General features: G+C 41.2%; 1 protein-coding gene across 1 annotated transcript in view; it reads left to right on the top strand.

Annotated features, from left to right (window-relative positions):
• Positions 1-1,098: 1,098 nt before the first annotated feature.
• GPAM (glycerol-3-phosphate acyltransferase, mitochondrial) overlaps positions 1,099-15,269 on the top strand; it is a 32,870-nt gene continuing 18,699 nt past the window's right edge. The window contains exons 1-8 of the mRNA XM_028149424.2: positions 1,099-1,211; positions 3,027-3,157; positions 4,058-4,180; positions 6,791-6,864; positions 9,159-9,272; positions 11,359-11,505; positions 12,236-12,332; positions 13,226-13,362. Of these exons, the coding sequence (XP_028005225.2) occupies positions 3,056-3,157; positions 4,058-4,180; positions 6,791-6,864; positions 9,159-9,272; positions 11,359-11,505; positions 12,236-12,332; positions 13,226-13,362 (794 nt within the window). The 5' untranslated portion in view covers positions 1,099-1,211; positions 3,027-3,055. The remainder of the gene's footprint in view (positions 1,212-3,026; positions 3,158-4,057; positions 4,181-6,790; positions 6,865-9,158; positions 9,273-11,358; positions 11,506-12,235; positions 12,333-13,225; positions 13,363-15,269) is intronic.

The raw sequence follows: 15,269 nt of genomic DNA, 5'->3' as shown, positions 1-15,269 counted from the left end.
GAGGATCATTATTGAGGGCTGGAGTGATTAAGAAAGCCTTTGAGACCTAGTTCAAGGAGCAATATTTGGGGAAAGTGGTGGCATGAGCCCAGTTATGAGTATCCATGGTGTGGCTAGGGACAGTCAGAAAGGTTGAAGTAAGGGACTCCTGCTGGAGAACAGTGGGAAAAGTAGAAGCTTACTAGTATCTGTGAATGCCTCACCTGCCAGGCTCAGGCATTTGGACTGTCAGGGAGCTCTGAGGGGTTTGATGGGTGGACAGGGACAAAGATTTGTTCTGAACAGAGGATTAGGTTTAATGTATGCAGAGGAGATGAGGACTGGTGGCAGAGGTGTGAGGGCAGGAACTATTTCTCCATCATCTTTGTATTCCCAGCTGCTAGTTCAGCTTTGGCTTGCTGCTTAAGTGCATGTAAAAGGTCATCTTTCCCTTCTCACTTCCTAATGCTCTGCATAACCACCGGCCTTGTTTATAGCAGACACATACTGTGAAAGAACCTCTTTGTGCCCGCTGGTACTTTGAAGCGCTGAACGCAGGCAAACTTGGATTCAGACTTTCCAGTCTTATGTTTCTTTTTTGAATTCCTCATTTTCTTCCTTTAAGGAAAAGGCACTCGGCCACTATTACAGAAATTACACAACGGGGCCATTCCCAATCCCCACCTGCCCCATCCCTAATAAATTCTACATAATCTTAACAAACCTCGCCAGGCACAACACGCGTATCCACGGAAAGAAACCCAGGCGCACGCACACTCCCAGCCCAGCCTGGTGGAGATCTCACATCCCGGAGGAGCAGGTGACACGGCGCACACTTAGGTACACACGCGCTCACGTGACTGAGCGCGCGGGCAGAATAACCACTCGTTTGGACATCCCCACACCCTCCTTAGCCACAGGGACACACACTTGCCACACCCCCGTTAGCCACAGGGACCCACACCTGTGCACATACACTCGTGTTCCCCCCCCCCCCCCCCGCGCGCCCCACGTGCAGCGCGCAAGGCCACGCGCCGCCCCCGCCCGGCGGACTCACGGCTGCGCGCCACTCGCAGGCGCCGTTGCGTCATCGGGACGCGACGTTGCCGCGAGCGCCGGCGGAGGCTTGAAGTGCCGGCAGCGGCAGCCCCTGCGCCCGCGGAGCTGCGAGTGCGAGCCGCCGGGCGGGAGCGGGCTGCGGGAGGCTGCGCGGGCCGGGAGCGCCGGGACAGGTGCGTGGTCGTCCTCCGCGCCGGGGCCGGCGGGACTCCTGCCAGTGGCCGGGGCGGTGTGTCCCCCTGGCCTGTCCCCCCGAGTTCCCGGGGACCCTCTGAGAAATGGGTTCCGGCTCGTGCAGGGGTGGGGGTCGGGGTCGGGGGTCGTGCTCTTCCGGGAGACCAGGTGGAGGCCAGGCTTCCTCTGTGGACTCAGTACCCTACGCCCCTGCATGGGACGTGGGGGCCATGGCTTTGGCGTTGGGGCAGCCCGGGCGCGCAGAGAGGCCGGTGCTGGGGACAGTCCGACCGCAGGTGACCACGGACTGACTGACTGGACTGAGCGCTCACTGCGTGTCAGACGCCGTGCAAGGCGCTGTGTATGTGTTTCCCAGTCCTCCGGCCATCCGGGAGGTAGACGCGATCATATTGTGCACATTTCCCAGCCCGGGAAACCAGGGCACAGGAGTTACCTAACTTGCCCAGCGTCCCACGGGGGGGACTTGAACTCGGGTATGTTTCACTTCGGAGCTGCCCCTTTCAGAACCCACAGTTGGCTCCCCCCAGCCCGTAGTCTGGCACCTCCGGATTTTTTATTTTTTTTTTTAACTTTTCGACCTTGGATAAACGCTGTGGGCGGGGAGGAGCGAAGGCTATTGGCACAGATTCTCCCTCCTGTCCTCGCTGTCTTCATTTTCTCAGGCAGCGAAGGGCTCCCCCTGTCGAGGCTCCATTCTGCACCCGAAACTGAGAGCTAAGTTTTATAATCCCGGACAGCTTTCATGCCATGTGCATTGCTTTGCTAGTCTCTCCTCTCACCCATCGTGTCAGAGGATGTTCAATTGTTAAGGACGCGTGTAGTAGTTATGCTGAGGATAACAGGTGCCGCAGCAAACCCATGTGGGGATTGTAAAGAAGGCAGAGCATGGCCTCCAGGGAGCCCTGTTAACCTGCAATTGAGCTTTCAAGGGTTTGAAGGAGTAATTTAAGGCCAGGTAACAAATAGTCAGAAGTTATCTCAAAGTAATGTAAAAGTTATGTTAGGAAGCTTTTATATTTTAGATTACTGTCTACCAGTTTTCTTTAGTCATTCAGTGTTCGTGAACATTTTCCCATAGGGTAGGAAAAAATAAAGTCTTGTTGAAAAGGATGAAAACATATGAATCAGGTTTTTCAAATAGGGTGGTTTGGTTTTAGAGCTTTGTAGATGTACGTGCACATATTTCATTTAAGGCGTCACAAGAAAATTAAGAGCTTCATTCAGTTTAAGTGGGAAACTTTAGGTGTCCTCCTTGCCTTTACCCCTTTTGCATTACTGCATAGTATGTATGACCTAAAATTCCCAGCACATAATTTAAAAAATGATCTACTTATATGTATACATGTAACTTATATTTAATTAAATAAATATGCCCCCGCCCCCCAGGAAACTATTCAATTATTAACACAAACAAAAATAATTTTTCAAAATAAGCTATTATTTACTCTTACAAATTCATAGCTGTTTTGTTTAGGAAGTCTAAAGTTACAAAGATTGATTATTTTTAAATCAAGGCTGCCTAACTGGGTTCATATGAACACATCAAAGTCCGTTTTTACACTTTGACTGACCTGGTGGAAGTCTGCCAGTAGTTCATTTGACATCCTATTATGGAGCAAAAATCATGTAGAATAAGCATGCCAAACTCAAAGGCTAACATGGGCCAAATAAACGAGGCATGTGGCCCGCGGGCCGTGAGTTTGACATGCTTGATGTAGAAGTAAGACTTTTGAGTTCTGGTATTTACTGTCTGGATTCTTTATTAATTGAAATGGCATATGTATTTTCTGTAGCACATGACTTAGGAGTAACACCTTGTGACATGGAGGAATCTGCACTGACCCTTGACACGATAGATGTTTCTTACCTGCCAAGTTCATCAGAATACAGTGTTGGCCCTTGTAAGCATGCAAGTGAGGAATGGGTAAGTTTAAGATGCAGATTAAAAGCTGTCGACCTAAAATGCTCATTTCATTGTTGTGTAAGAAGGTGGAAATGCTGGAGCCAAGTTAATATCAATAATTGGGAAGAAAAAAATTGGGTAAAAAATTTAACTACAGACATTATGTTAAAAAGCAAAATACTATTGCATAGGGGAAAAAACCTACTCGTAGTTATTTTGGGTGTTGTAATTATAAACCTGGTGTACAAATGTTTCAGTATCGATTTTCCATAATTATACCTAATAAGTATAAATTTTGTGATGGAAATAAAGTTTACTTAAAAAAATTAAAAATAGAAAATAAATTTTAGTATAAACCCAATCCAAAGGGCATACATTATCTTGTATTATTTTCTCTATTTCAACTAATATGACATGTTTAAAATATTTCTTGTTAGGATAAAGGAGTGTTCTGTAAGTGTACCTTGTTTTTATTTAAAGCAAAATGTTTTAAACTGTATTGTAACAACTTGCTTACTATATAAGGCCTTGGTAGTTCTTTTGTGGGAGTGTGTACTTTAAGAGAGTAAGATTGACTGATGGGATCCAGGAGTCTGATTTTATTCATTCTGATACCTTCAGAAGCTTTTGACCCTTTTCCAGCTTTGTTTTAAAACCTTGAACTCTGCTTTGAGTGAATTGTAGTTTTTGCCAGCTATTACTATTCTTAGGTGCTCAGCTTTTGCTCATGTTCTAAGTGTTGATCATGGAGGGCGTACCTTGAATGAAAATCACGGTGAGAAGCACATAATTATGCCACTGCCCAAAGAAAAGTATGTTATCAGTTTCTCTTCTATCTGAAATATCTTAGTTTTAGAGATCACGTGGACAAGTATAATGTTGTTGCCATTTAGTGACCAGTTTTTCCTTAATATTTATTAGGGTGAGTATGGTTTCAGACCTACTGTCTTCAGATCTGCAACCTTAAAATGGAAAGAAAGCCTGATGAGCCGGAAAAGGCCATTTGTCGGAAGATGTTGTTATTCCTGTACTCCCCAGAGCTGGGTAAGAATGCTATTGCTTGTTGACCTTTAATAAACCCTTGAAATATGTGGCATAGATCTCCAACTTTGTGTGAATTTGGTATTGGGCGAATACCAAATAGACTTCATTCATTGATGTTGACTCAATTTTTCTTTCCATTCATATATTCATTAAATGTTGGTCTAGTAGTTGATACTAGGCGAGATTTGGGTTCTTTAGTGATTTTGGTATTACTTCAGGGAAAGAATAGATCTTACTTTAAGTTAACTCTTCCAAAGAGTTTGTGGGAACCTTCATGTAACTTCTTCAGCCCCGTGGCTTTGCTGTACTCTTGCTATGTGTCTATTTCGGGCTGATGGGGGAAGGGTGTCTGTTGACTCTGTGATAGTGAAGAATGGTCATTAAAAGCTTAAGTAAAGACTTAAAAAGGAGTGTGTTTGGGCTTGTTGTTTGTATTTTGGTAAAAAAAAAAAAAAAAAAAACATAAGCCATGCAAAATCTTCTACATTATAGTGTGGGTGTCATTTCTCAGCATCTATTTGAGAAGAGTTGATCAGATGAGAGGTATGCTTCTGATGTCATTATGCCAGAGGGATTAGTTAGCACAGGATGGTAGAATCTAATGTGGCCATGTCCTAAAGTAGTAGAGTTACCTATTAAAAGGTATACCTGGATGTTAAGCTCTCTCTGAGATGGGTCAGTTATCAGGACATAGAAATTCTGCCATTTAAGAGCCTGTCATTTATAGTATAGAGGTTGCTTATAACCTGTGTGAATTTTCTACTCAGGATTGGCTTGTCAGGAAGTAGAATTCTGAGTCTAGGATAAAGGGATTTACTAACCTGGGAGAGACTCTTGTGGGACCCAAGCAGTTTATATGAAACTAGAGGCTCATTGCATGAAATTCGTGCACAGGTAGGGTCCTTAGTGGCTGCCGGGGCCTCCCTTCCCCCGCTGCCTGCTGCCGCTACTGGCTGGGATGGGGCCGGCCAGGGGAGGGGCCACAGGCAGTTGGCCGACTGGCCCCGCCCCCTGGTCGAACTCCTGGTCAAACTCCTAGTAGAGGGGACAATTTGCATATTAGGCTTTTATTATATAGGATATTTAGGCCTACTCAAGAATGTCTTGATATAAATAATGTTCCTTTCAAATCACAAGTGCCTTGCTGCAAGAATTTGGTAGCATTGAAGGATCATGGAAATTTCTAGACCAGGAATAATGTCATTCAAATTAATAGGCCAATAAAGATTTAAATAGAGTATCATGTGCCTTTTCAATTTTTAAAATTTAGCATCTCATATAACTCTAATTATGAATGCTTAAAAGACCAAAACAATACCTTTACTCTAATGTGTTATTAAGTCAGGGGAGTATAAGTAATTATTTGGTGGTAGTGATGGTTTGGGGTGGGGAAAAGTGAGTAGTATAAGAGAGAATTGATTTTTGTTTAAGCATAGTACCTGAACTTTAGGTACTATAGTGCCTAAGTAAAGGAGCTGAACTTGATCTTAAAATTCTTTCATTACATGTTTACTTAAAAGAGTTTTTTTTAATTTTATATTTGCTACCCTTTCTCTGAAGTCTTATTTTCCTTTTCTCTAAAACGATTTCACTAAGTACTTTTACATGTTTTATTGAGGGTACATTATACTTTCTCAGCATTTATTTGTGCAAAGTGTACCTTTTGTCCCAATTGATAAAGTTATAGACTTTTTCTTTTCAGCAGTTATTTCTGGATTATCTCAATGATGTAAAGAGAATGACCTTTAACCATACATTATCTCAGTAAGTGGAACAAGCACTTTAAGGGAATAGAGAGACTGTACTCTTTGGAGCAAGATCTAGGATTGAATCCTAAATTTCTGCCAGCCTCAATTTTCCTGTCTGTAAAATGGGGATAAGAATTCTTATGTGTCAGTATTATTAAGAGATTTAGTAGTCTAATAATAACTACATGTTACTTTTTTGTTGTTAGTAATTTTATTTGCAGAACAATCACAGTTTTATTTCAGTGACAGAGCATGTAGCCAATAGTATTGATTATAGCCTAATACATAAAGTGTCAGTACCAAGATATAAAGCATCTCCTAGGCACATTGTGGAAACTGGCCATGAATCACTTCCCTTGAACATCAAAGATAAAGTCCATATTTACATATGAAAGTACCTGCTCACTTTACAGTTTTCAAATACAATTAGTAGTGAATGTCCTGTTGAGTTTGGAACATATGATATATTGGTGCTCCAGTGGGGGAAAAATTCTAATTTCCCTATTTTGCTTTTTTTTTTTTTTAGTTTCCTAGTTTTGGGAACACTGAAATCTCCAGTATTTCTGTCAACAACTTAAGCTACCTGTAGCTTCAACTGTTTTGGGTTGGAGGGGTGGGAGGCATGAAAGGGAGAGGTGCTCTTTCCTTTGCAAGGTGTTAAGGATTAATTTTGAATTTGTGACCTTCTTTAAAGGCTAAAAGGTACTTTTCAGTAAAACAGTTTTTTTTTCAATATTTTCATTTTGAAGCAATGTCTTAACTTTATGCTTGAATTTTGAAAGTTATCAAGTGCAAGTAATGTGAACTCTTCACTAGCAATCCAGTTGCATATTTATGTTTCTGTTTATTTTGTTTTACATAGGATAAGTTTTTCAACCCCAGTATCCCGTCTTTGGGTTTGCGGAATGTCATTTATATCAATGAAACTCACACGAGGTAAAAATAAATTTCTTGTACTTCTAATACATCTCAAAAAAACCCCACAAACATCTATAATAAGTAATGCACTAGAAGATGAATCTGATTATGTTTTTGAGAGTTAATAGGATATGAGCTCCTGACATAGGTTTTATCTAAAATTTGGAAACAATATAATCACCTGAGAGACCTATAACTATTACCACTGCTGTCCTTACATAATAAATATTTTCTTGAGTATGTAGCTATCACTTAAGCTTTCTCTGACTTACTCATTTATTGATTTTGCATCTGAAGTGTTCCATTGTGATAAAGATTTGTCTGAGGAGAGGTTTATAGGTTTTAATGTCTTATGATCTATTATGACTATTTTATACTTAAAAAAAGAATAACTATTTTATACTTTTAAAAAAAGTATAACTAGTCTAGAGTTTTAGAAGATATTTTCCTCCATAGCGCAAACGTTCTTTGATTTATTATTAGCTTAAGACTTTATTGAGAATTCTTCCTTCCAAATTCCAGGCAAGTGGGAATAGGCTATTATGCACCAGAGTGAGAGAAAAGAGGCTTTGTTTTATGTGAATCTAGGCTAGGGGATAAGGAAGGAGGGTCGAAAGGTTGTATGAATGTCTTTGAGGCATGAGAGGAACAGCAGCCAAAAATGCTACCAGTTCTTATAATTCTAAGAGTAAATGTCTGTCGTAGGGAAGCAGTAAGCTCAGGTGATGAGAAGTACTTGAATTTCTATGAAAAACTGACCCAGGAAGTAATCCAAATACTCAGATTTTAAGTCTTTCTGCTCATATTTTGATGATGAGATCATAAATGATCATGACCTGTATATTCAAGATTTTTTTTAAAAAATAGAGCTGAAGTCAGGGGACATATTTTTTCTCATTCCCACGCTCCCCCTTCCTCTTGCCCTCCCCACCCCCCGAGTTTAAAGATGAGAGAAGAGATTCTGGTTCATTGATTTTTTTTTTTTTTCTTTCCCTTGGTAGACATGTTTAAGATCCTAAGAAAAGAGATCTCATAGGGTCTCTTCTTTACGTAAGTAACATTTAATCTATAAAGCCAAGGGCTCCATCTGTTGCCCTGAGTTAGAGGCAGTTAAGAGAAAGTTACATTAACAAGGCAGAATGAAACTCATCGATGTGATAAACTGCCTGTGCAGTTGAGTTGGCTATTTAAATCTTCTGTGTGTTACATGAAGCCAAGTCTGAACAGTTTTACACATATACACACACATGCGCACACACACAAAGCTCTTAGTCCATTGAAAAGGGATTTCATAGAGAGGTTAGACTTTATACATTCTGGTAATAATTCTGAAAGTTTTCATTGAAGAAAGAGTTTAGAATAAAACACTTAACATACTGGGCCAAGTTTCCAGAGAATTGAGACGAAGGAAGGGAAGAAGAAAGAAAGAGCTGGAGGAGCATGTCCTCATAAACAGTTCTCCCTCAGATGACTTCTCCTCGCTCGAGGGCCTTTTGGTTCTTTTCAGAATAGATGGATTTATAATTGAAATCTTGCATTTACATCAATACCATTACGGAGGAAATGATAATGAGGCATTATATACTCAGTAGGAATGGTATCAAATCGTTGCATAATGAGGGTTTGTAGCATTCTTATTCTGAGATACCTGTCCCCAACCCCTCATCCAAATAACACATAGTCATTGCTAGGAATATGTCCTATCACTTAGGTATGTTGAATGTGTGTGCGTGGTTTTTTTTTAAGACTAAGAAATTCTGGCTTTGTGAGCCTAGAATACAACTTTAGAAGAATTACTAAACAATAACAAAAAATTAGTCCTGGGTGGTATGAAAACTTCCAAATTAATTTTTATAGCCCATAGCGATAGCTATAAGCTGTATTTCTATATATATCTATATATATCTATATATATAGATATATATATACATATATAGATATATATATACACACAGATATATATACACACATATAGATATATATAAAATTCAACGTATTTGCTTTGTATGGGATTAATAAGTAATATATTTTTGTTTCTTTTGCTTATATATTTGGTTTATTATTTGGCATAGTAGTACGATCTAGGCATTAATACACAAATTCCAAGTTTAAATTTTAGCTGAGAGCACATGAAAGAAATCGAGAGTAAAATTGACTGAACTTCTAGGGGAGAATTTGCTAAGGAGAAGCCCAGTCCCGGGAGTGGATGAAACAAGACCTTGTTTTTACAGGAGAGAGACCACTGTGTACTTTAAGCAGCTGTTTTAAGTGTTCTAGAGTACTTCTCTGCTAAAGGGCTTTTCCCGTTGCAGGCACCGAGGATGGCTGGCAAGGCGTCTTTCTTACGTGCTTTTTGTTCAAGAGCGAGACGTCCATAAAGGCATGTTTGCCACCAATGTGGCAGAAAACGTACTGAACAGCAGTCGGTAAGGGCAGGGACACCTTGGTAAAGGGGAGAGGCGTGGGTGGGCGGCAGGAGTGGGACCCAGGAAGTAATTTCCTTTATTAACCTTTAGTGCCTCTGGGACTCTTTCTCCAGAGATGTTTGCATTTCCAAGTTAAATGTTAAGCTCCATACAGAAACCAAGGAAAGGCAGAGCAGGTGGTTTTGGTGGGCAATGCCCTGTGGGAGCGACAGGCTTGTTGTATGGGTTAACAAGTGAATGGGTTTCTAACTCCTGAAAGCAAGTTGGAGTCAGTTGTGTACATAACTTCCAGAATTTTCTGTTAAGTATTCTATAATATGAATGTTTAAGACATTGCATTTTCTATTTTGTAGCCAAAAGAGAAGCGAGTCTGATATTTCTGTCAAATAGTTATTGTGTACATAGGCAGAAACTTTTGTACTAGAAAGTCATTGTTAGCATAGCTGGAAGATTCAAACTCACATAGCTGTTACCCAGTGAAGAGACTAAGATACTGTCCGTGCTCTTGGAGGAGCGTGCTTGCAAGTGGAAGAGACTGGCTGGGACTCAGGAGGCGTGGGGAAGTGAATCATTGTGGAGATCAGGCTTTAGGATATGGGGATGTGGAAGAAGGTTGGTCTCTGCTCCACATGGTTGGTGTGGCCCATGTTCCACATCTCCCTGGATTTGGGTAGCTGGAGACAGGGGTGGATTGAAAGATGCTCAGCAATGCAGGTGTGGCTCATAATAGGTATTCAGGTATTGAATGAATGAATGAATGAATGAATGAATGAATGAGTGAATGAATAGTTGATAATGGAGATGTAATAATCATGTCAATTGTGAAAATGTTCCTGGCCAGATTGAAATAAATGCTATTCAAAGAATGGACTCAGGGCACATCATTGTTCTGTGGGGTTGGTCTTTTCGTATTAATGAATTGTGGGGGCTGTGTGGAGTCTAATATCAGTAGCAACGGTGGGAGAAAACACAGTTATTTGAAACTCCCTTGGATTATTACATATTCTCTTTTCTAGGTAAAAACCTTCAAGTATGTTTTATTCTATGCAGGTATTTTGACTAGTAACTAGAATGTCAGAAGTGACTTAAGGAGGTTTAACCTCATGCGTTCTTCCCTACGTCATGTGGGAGGTTTATTAAACTGGATAGAATCTTCCCCTTTATCTCACTGCTTATTGTTCTGTGCTCTTTTAGTCTTGAGCTTTGCCTTTTTGAACTTACTGGTTTTATTTGAAGACACTTGTCAATATTTATGTCCCTCTTGCATCCTTCCTAGAGAGTTTTATATATGGTTCTAACAGAGTCACACTAATGTAAATAATTAAGCCCTCAAAATTAAAGTTAGACCTTACTTGACAGTGAGTTTTGGATGCCTCTGAATCATATGCCTCAATGGGTAATCTTCCTTTTTTTCTCTTCTGCGGGGGTACAGCTTTGTGTCTCTCCCAGCATAGCTGGAACATTCAAACTCACATAGCTGTTACCCAGTGAATTTGAATTAAATTCCCAAATAGGCTTCCCAGAGTCCTGAGGGGTTCATTGCTTTAGGAATATGATAGCTTTAATATTTAATAGACAACCAAAGAAAACACTTCGAACTTGAGCTTATTATCTCACTAGAGCTCAGTACACAGATCCGTGCACTGGTGGGGTCCCTCGGCCTGGCCTGCACCCTCTTGCAATCCAAGACCTCTCGGGGGATGTTGGAGAGCCAGTTTTGGCCTGATCCCAGCAGGCCAGGCTGAGGGACCCCACTGGTGCACGAATCTATGCACCGGGCCCCTAGTCTGCATATAAGATCTTTGGTTAATCTCTTCCCACCTTTTCTCCTCCCCCCTTCCCTCTGAGATTCATCAGTCTGTTCCATGTTTCCATGCCTGTGCATTGAGCATCTGCCCCTTGGTAGTCAGTGCACGTCATAGCTACCAGTTGAATGGTCAAACGGTTTCTTAGGCTTTTATGTATATAGATGTTGCCACACATTAGAGAGGAGGTACATTTTGTTTTGTGACTTACAGCTATGGTTTACAAAATGCTAAGTACCACAGAACCAGATACATTGTCTGTCTTTCCACTTCCAAATCAGAGTGCAGGATGCCATTGCAGAAGTGGCTGCTGAATTAAACCCCGAGGGCTCTGCTCAGCAGCAATCCAAAGCCATCAGTAAAGTGAGAAAGAGAGCCAAAAGGATCCTTGAAGAAATGGTCGCCACTGTCTCACCAGCAATGATCAGGTATTAAAATCAAGGCAGAAAGTTTCCAACGAGAGCCATCTGTTATGAGCCAACAGGGTGGAACCATTGGACTTCCTCTGGGTCCAAGATGTTTTAACATAGTCTGATGTCACACCCAACTCTTTATATTCTTATTAGAGGCCCGATGCACGAAATTTGTGCAAGAGTAGGCCATTCCCCTGGCTGCTGGCACCAGCTTACCTCTGGCACCCGGGACCCGGGCTTCCCTCCAGCCACCGGCAGCCTCCCGGGACCTGGGCTTCCCTTGCAGCCCTGGCTTCGTCTGGAAGGATGTCTGGTCTAATTAGCATATTATGCTTTTATTATTATAGACTCGTCTTTTATGGAAGTAGCACTATGGTTGGCTTTAAGGTACCTCCACCTCTGTTAATTGAAGCAGCCATTGCATTCCCGCTGATACTTACTCTCTAGACGAGGTGTGAGCCAGGTTTCACATACCCGTGTCTAAAAGGGAGTGGTTTTCTGTTGTTCTAATCCCTGAAATACTCACTTGGCCATTTGTTTATAAGGTCTAAGTGTTAGGTGAAATTTAAGATTTTAGTCCATAATAAATGGATAACTTTTATAAGTACCACATATGTAAAGTTAGCTGTTTAATTCCACAATTCAGATACACAGGCACACAGAGTCACTTACAAGCACTATGTATACACACACACACACACACACACACACACACACACACGTTTAAATTTGTTTTTACTTTCAGACTGACTGGATGGGTGCTGCTAAAACTGTTCAACAGCTTCTTTTGGAACATTCAAATTCACAAGGGTCAACTTGAGATGGTTAAAGCTGCAACCGAGGCAAGAAATACGGGAATGTGTCATTCCATCTTCTCCATGTTTGAAGAGTGATTTTATAATTCTTGTGAAATTGTTCTCTTGTATACTGTGGTGCTTTCCAACCCATCTGGGAAACTTCCCCCATGAAGCTAACTGCAGAGCTGTGTGTGCGAGGGGCAGTGGGGTAGAGGAGGACCTGCCAGCCATGCAGGATTCCTTTAGAAATTACCTTGCAACAATTCTGAATATCAGGTAGATCAATCCCTATTTTATAAATGAGGAAATAAGGGCTCAGATAGATTAAGACGTTTTTCCAAGTCACGGCTAATAGGTGGCTTGCCTGGGATTTCAGGCTGAATCAGGCTTGACTCTAAAACCTGTGCTCTTGCCGCATGATGAGAGCTGCTCTCAGAGACATGTGGGCTCAACTTGAACTCTTTTCTTTTAAATGTTTTTTTTTTTAATTGATTTTGAGAGAGAGGAAGGGAGAGGGAGAGAGAGAAACATAGATGTGAGAGTGAAACATGGATTGGCTGCCTTCTGCATGCCCCCTAGTGGGGACTGAGCCTGAAACCCAAGGCATGTGCCCTGACCGGGAATCAAACTGGCAACCTTTACTAACAGTCACACCGGCCAGAGTGCAACCTGAAGTCTTAATTACTTTTATCCTTCTCTAATATACATATAATATATATATATATATATATATATATATATATGCACATATATATTATTTTTGTAGTTGTTTTTAGCTAAATAAATATTAAATTGAAAGAATTCGTGTTACTGGAAAATGTTTTTAAAGAATGAGTCACGGATTAGCCAGTGTCTGAGTGACTCTAACCAAATGTGAAATTGCAAAGTATGATTGAACTGGACATTTGAACTTATATTTGGCATTTTCCTTTCACCAGATGAATTTGCCGCTTATATTTCTACCGGTTCATAGATCCCACATTGACTATCTGCTGCTCACCTTCGTTCTCTTCTGTCATAACATCAAAGCACCATACATTGCTTCGGGCAATAACCTCAACATCCCCATCTTTAGGTAAGATGAGCTTATTTTGTAATTTAAGGTATGGAAAGGATTATAGTCTGAATTTTTTTTATACCTTTTGACATGATATTGAATTTTTTTTATTTTTGTTATAAAAGTAATGCATGGTCATTGTGAAAAATTTGAAATGTACAAAAAAGCATTAAGACTATCACCGTTATTTCTGTGTTTTATATGGGATACTTGGTGAACTCTACCTAAACTTTATGGGCAATATTTACCAAATGGATAAAGGGCAATTAGAAAGATAAGATAGCAAATTACTGTATCAGGCTTGGCAATTGGGAGGTGGGATGGTGGTGATGGTGTAAAGCTAGTGAAGAAGAACTATACCTTTTAACTTCCATTTTATAATTTAGAAGGGCTAAAAACCTGTAACCACTACAGTATCACATGAAAGTGTGTATTTTAGAGGTTTTCAGGAGAGTGAAGTGCATTCCATTCAGAGGAAATCATATGTGACAAGGCAGAAATGCAAAAGCATGGTTTATTCAGGCGATGGCAGACGATTCAGTAGGGTTGGAATGTAGGATGCATTGGAGGGCTCGAGGCTGGAGGTAGTGACTGCATAGGTAGTGAGGACTAGGTCAAATGGTTTATAAGCAAGGAGTTTAGAGTATATCCTGAACTTGAGAAATGACATGGTCAGATTTGCATTTTGAAAAGTCCTTCTGGATTAGAGGGAGTAAGAGCAATTCTGACTCTATTGCAATATTCAGGCAAAAGGTAATGAAGGCTTAAATTAAAAGCACTGTAATGCTGTTGGAGAGGTGGGAATTGACTTAAAAAGTGTACTAAGTTGAATTTACAAGAGCAAATGCTAGTCCAGATGAGGGACTCAACAGAGGGGGAGAGGGGGCGAGGGAGGGAGGAGGGAGGAAGACTCCCAGCTGTTTACCACTGGTAGGTAGGGCAGCTGATCACCAATGGGCAGTTGGTGAGGAGTAGGTTCTGTTGGTTAGGGAAGTTGCAGTTTCAAACGTCATTGCTTAAAACACCTCTAAGGTCAGCTCTGTGAGTAGTAGAGAGTAAGAGGATGACTTTAGAGTGACTGGAAGGAAGTGGGCTGGCAGGTTTGCAAGCTGTGAAGTCTGATCCTCAGCCTCACAGTCCAAGGAGCTCCATCCTAATTGCTTAGCTCAGAGTTCTGTGGCCAACCAGACTCATGTGGACGACGAACGAGAAGCTATCTTTCGTGAAGTCAGCTGATACTCAGCTATGCTGTACACAGGAGTGAACAGATACACAGACCTCGCCTTCAGATAGCTCTCTAATCTACCAGACAGTGTGATATGACTCCATAGGGCAGAAGTGCTTTTCCAGGGACTAGAATAATTTACTTTTCCCGGGCACCTCTTCCCATTACTGAGGAACCTGGGGAGCAGAATTAGAAAGTCATCAGAAAGTTGCTGGTCGGCATAGATTTAGAGCAAAGTCTGGGTTCTAGACAAGTCTTGCCCCATTAAAGTTTGCCTCTTTTGTAATCAGAATAACTTACGCACTCATGCTCTACAGTTTCTCAACTTGATCTCTTGGAAGTGCTTGCTTAACACTGATAATTTCTCTTAACTCAGCTGCCCTGTCCTGTAACTCTATGCCAGTCATTGCTTAGCCCATCAGTCCTTCAGACGTGACAGACTAGATAACCTTTCTTTTGTCACAAACCACTTTCCAGGGTGGGTTATTTTAATGGGTGGTTCGTCTCATTCAATATGAACGTATTCTGCAGGTTTTACTCTCAAAGAGTGATACTAAGCTCTAGGAGCATCTATCAGTGTTACAGAAAGAGACCTGGGGTTGTGAAAAAACGTTGTTTCATTCCTGTGAGTAGGAACATGAAGCAGATTCCTGTTCCGTGTTTTGAAAGGATGGTTATACTTGATAAAAGTATCCTTGTC

The sequence above is a fragment of the Eptesicus fuscus genome, chromosome 17, assembly GCF_027574615.1.
Source record: "Eptesicus fuscus isolate TK198812 chromosome 17, DD_ASM_mEF_20220401, whole genome shotgun sequence".
NCBI classification, from domain to species: Eukaryota; Metazoa; Chordata; class Mammalia; order Chiroptera; family Vespertilionidae; genus Eptesicus; species Eptesicus fuscus.
This window is presented reverse-complemented; position numbering and strand designations above follow the sequence as displayed.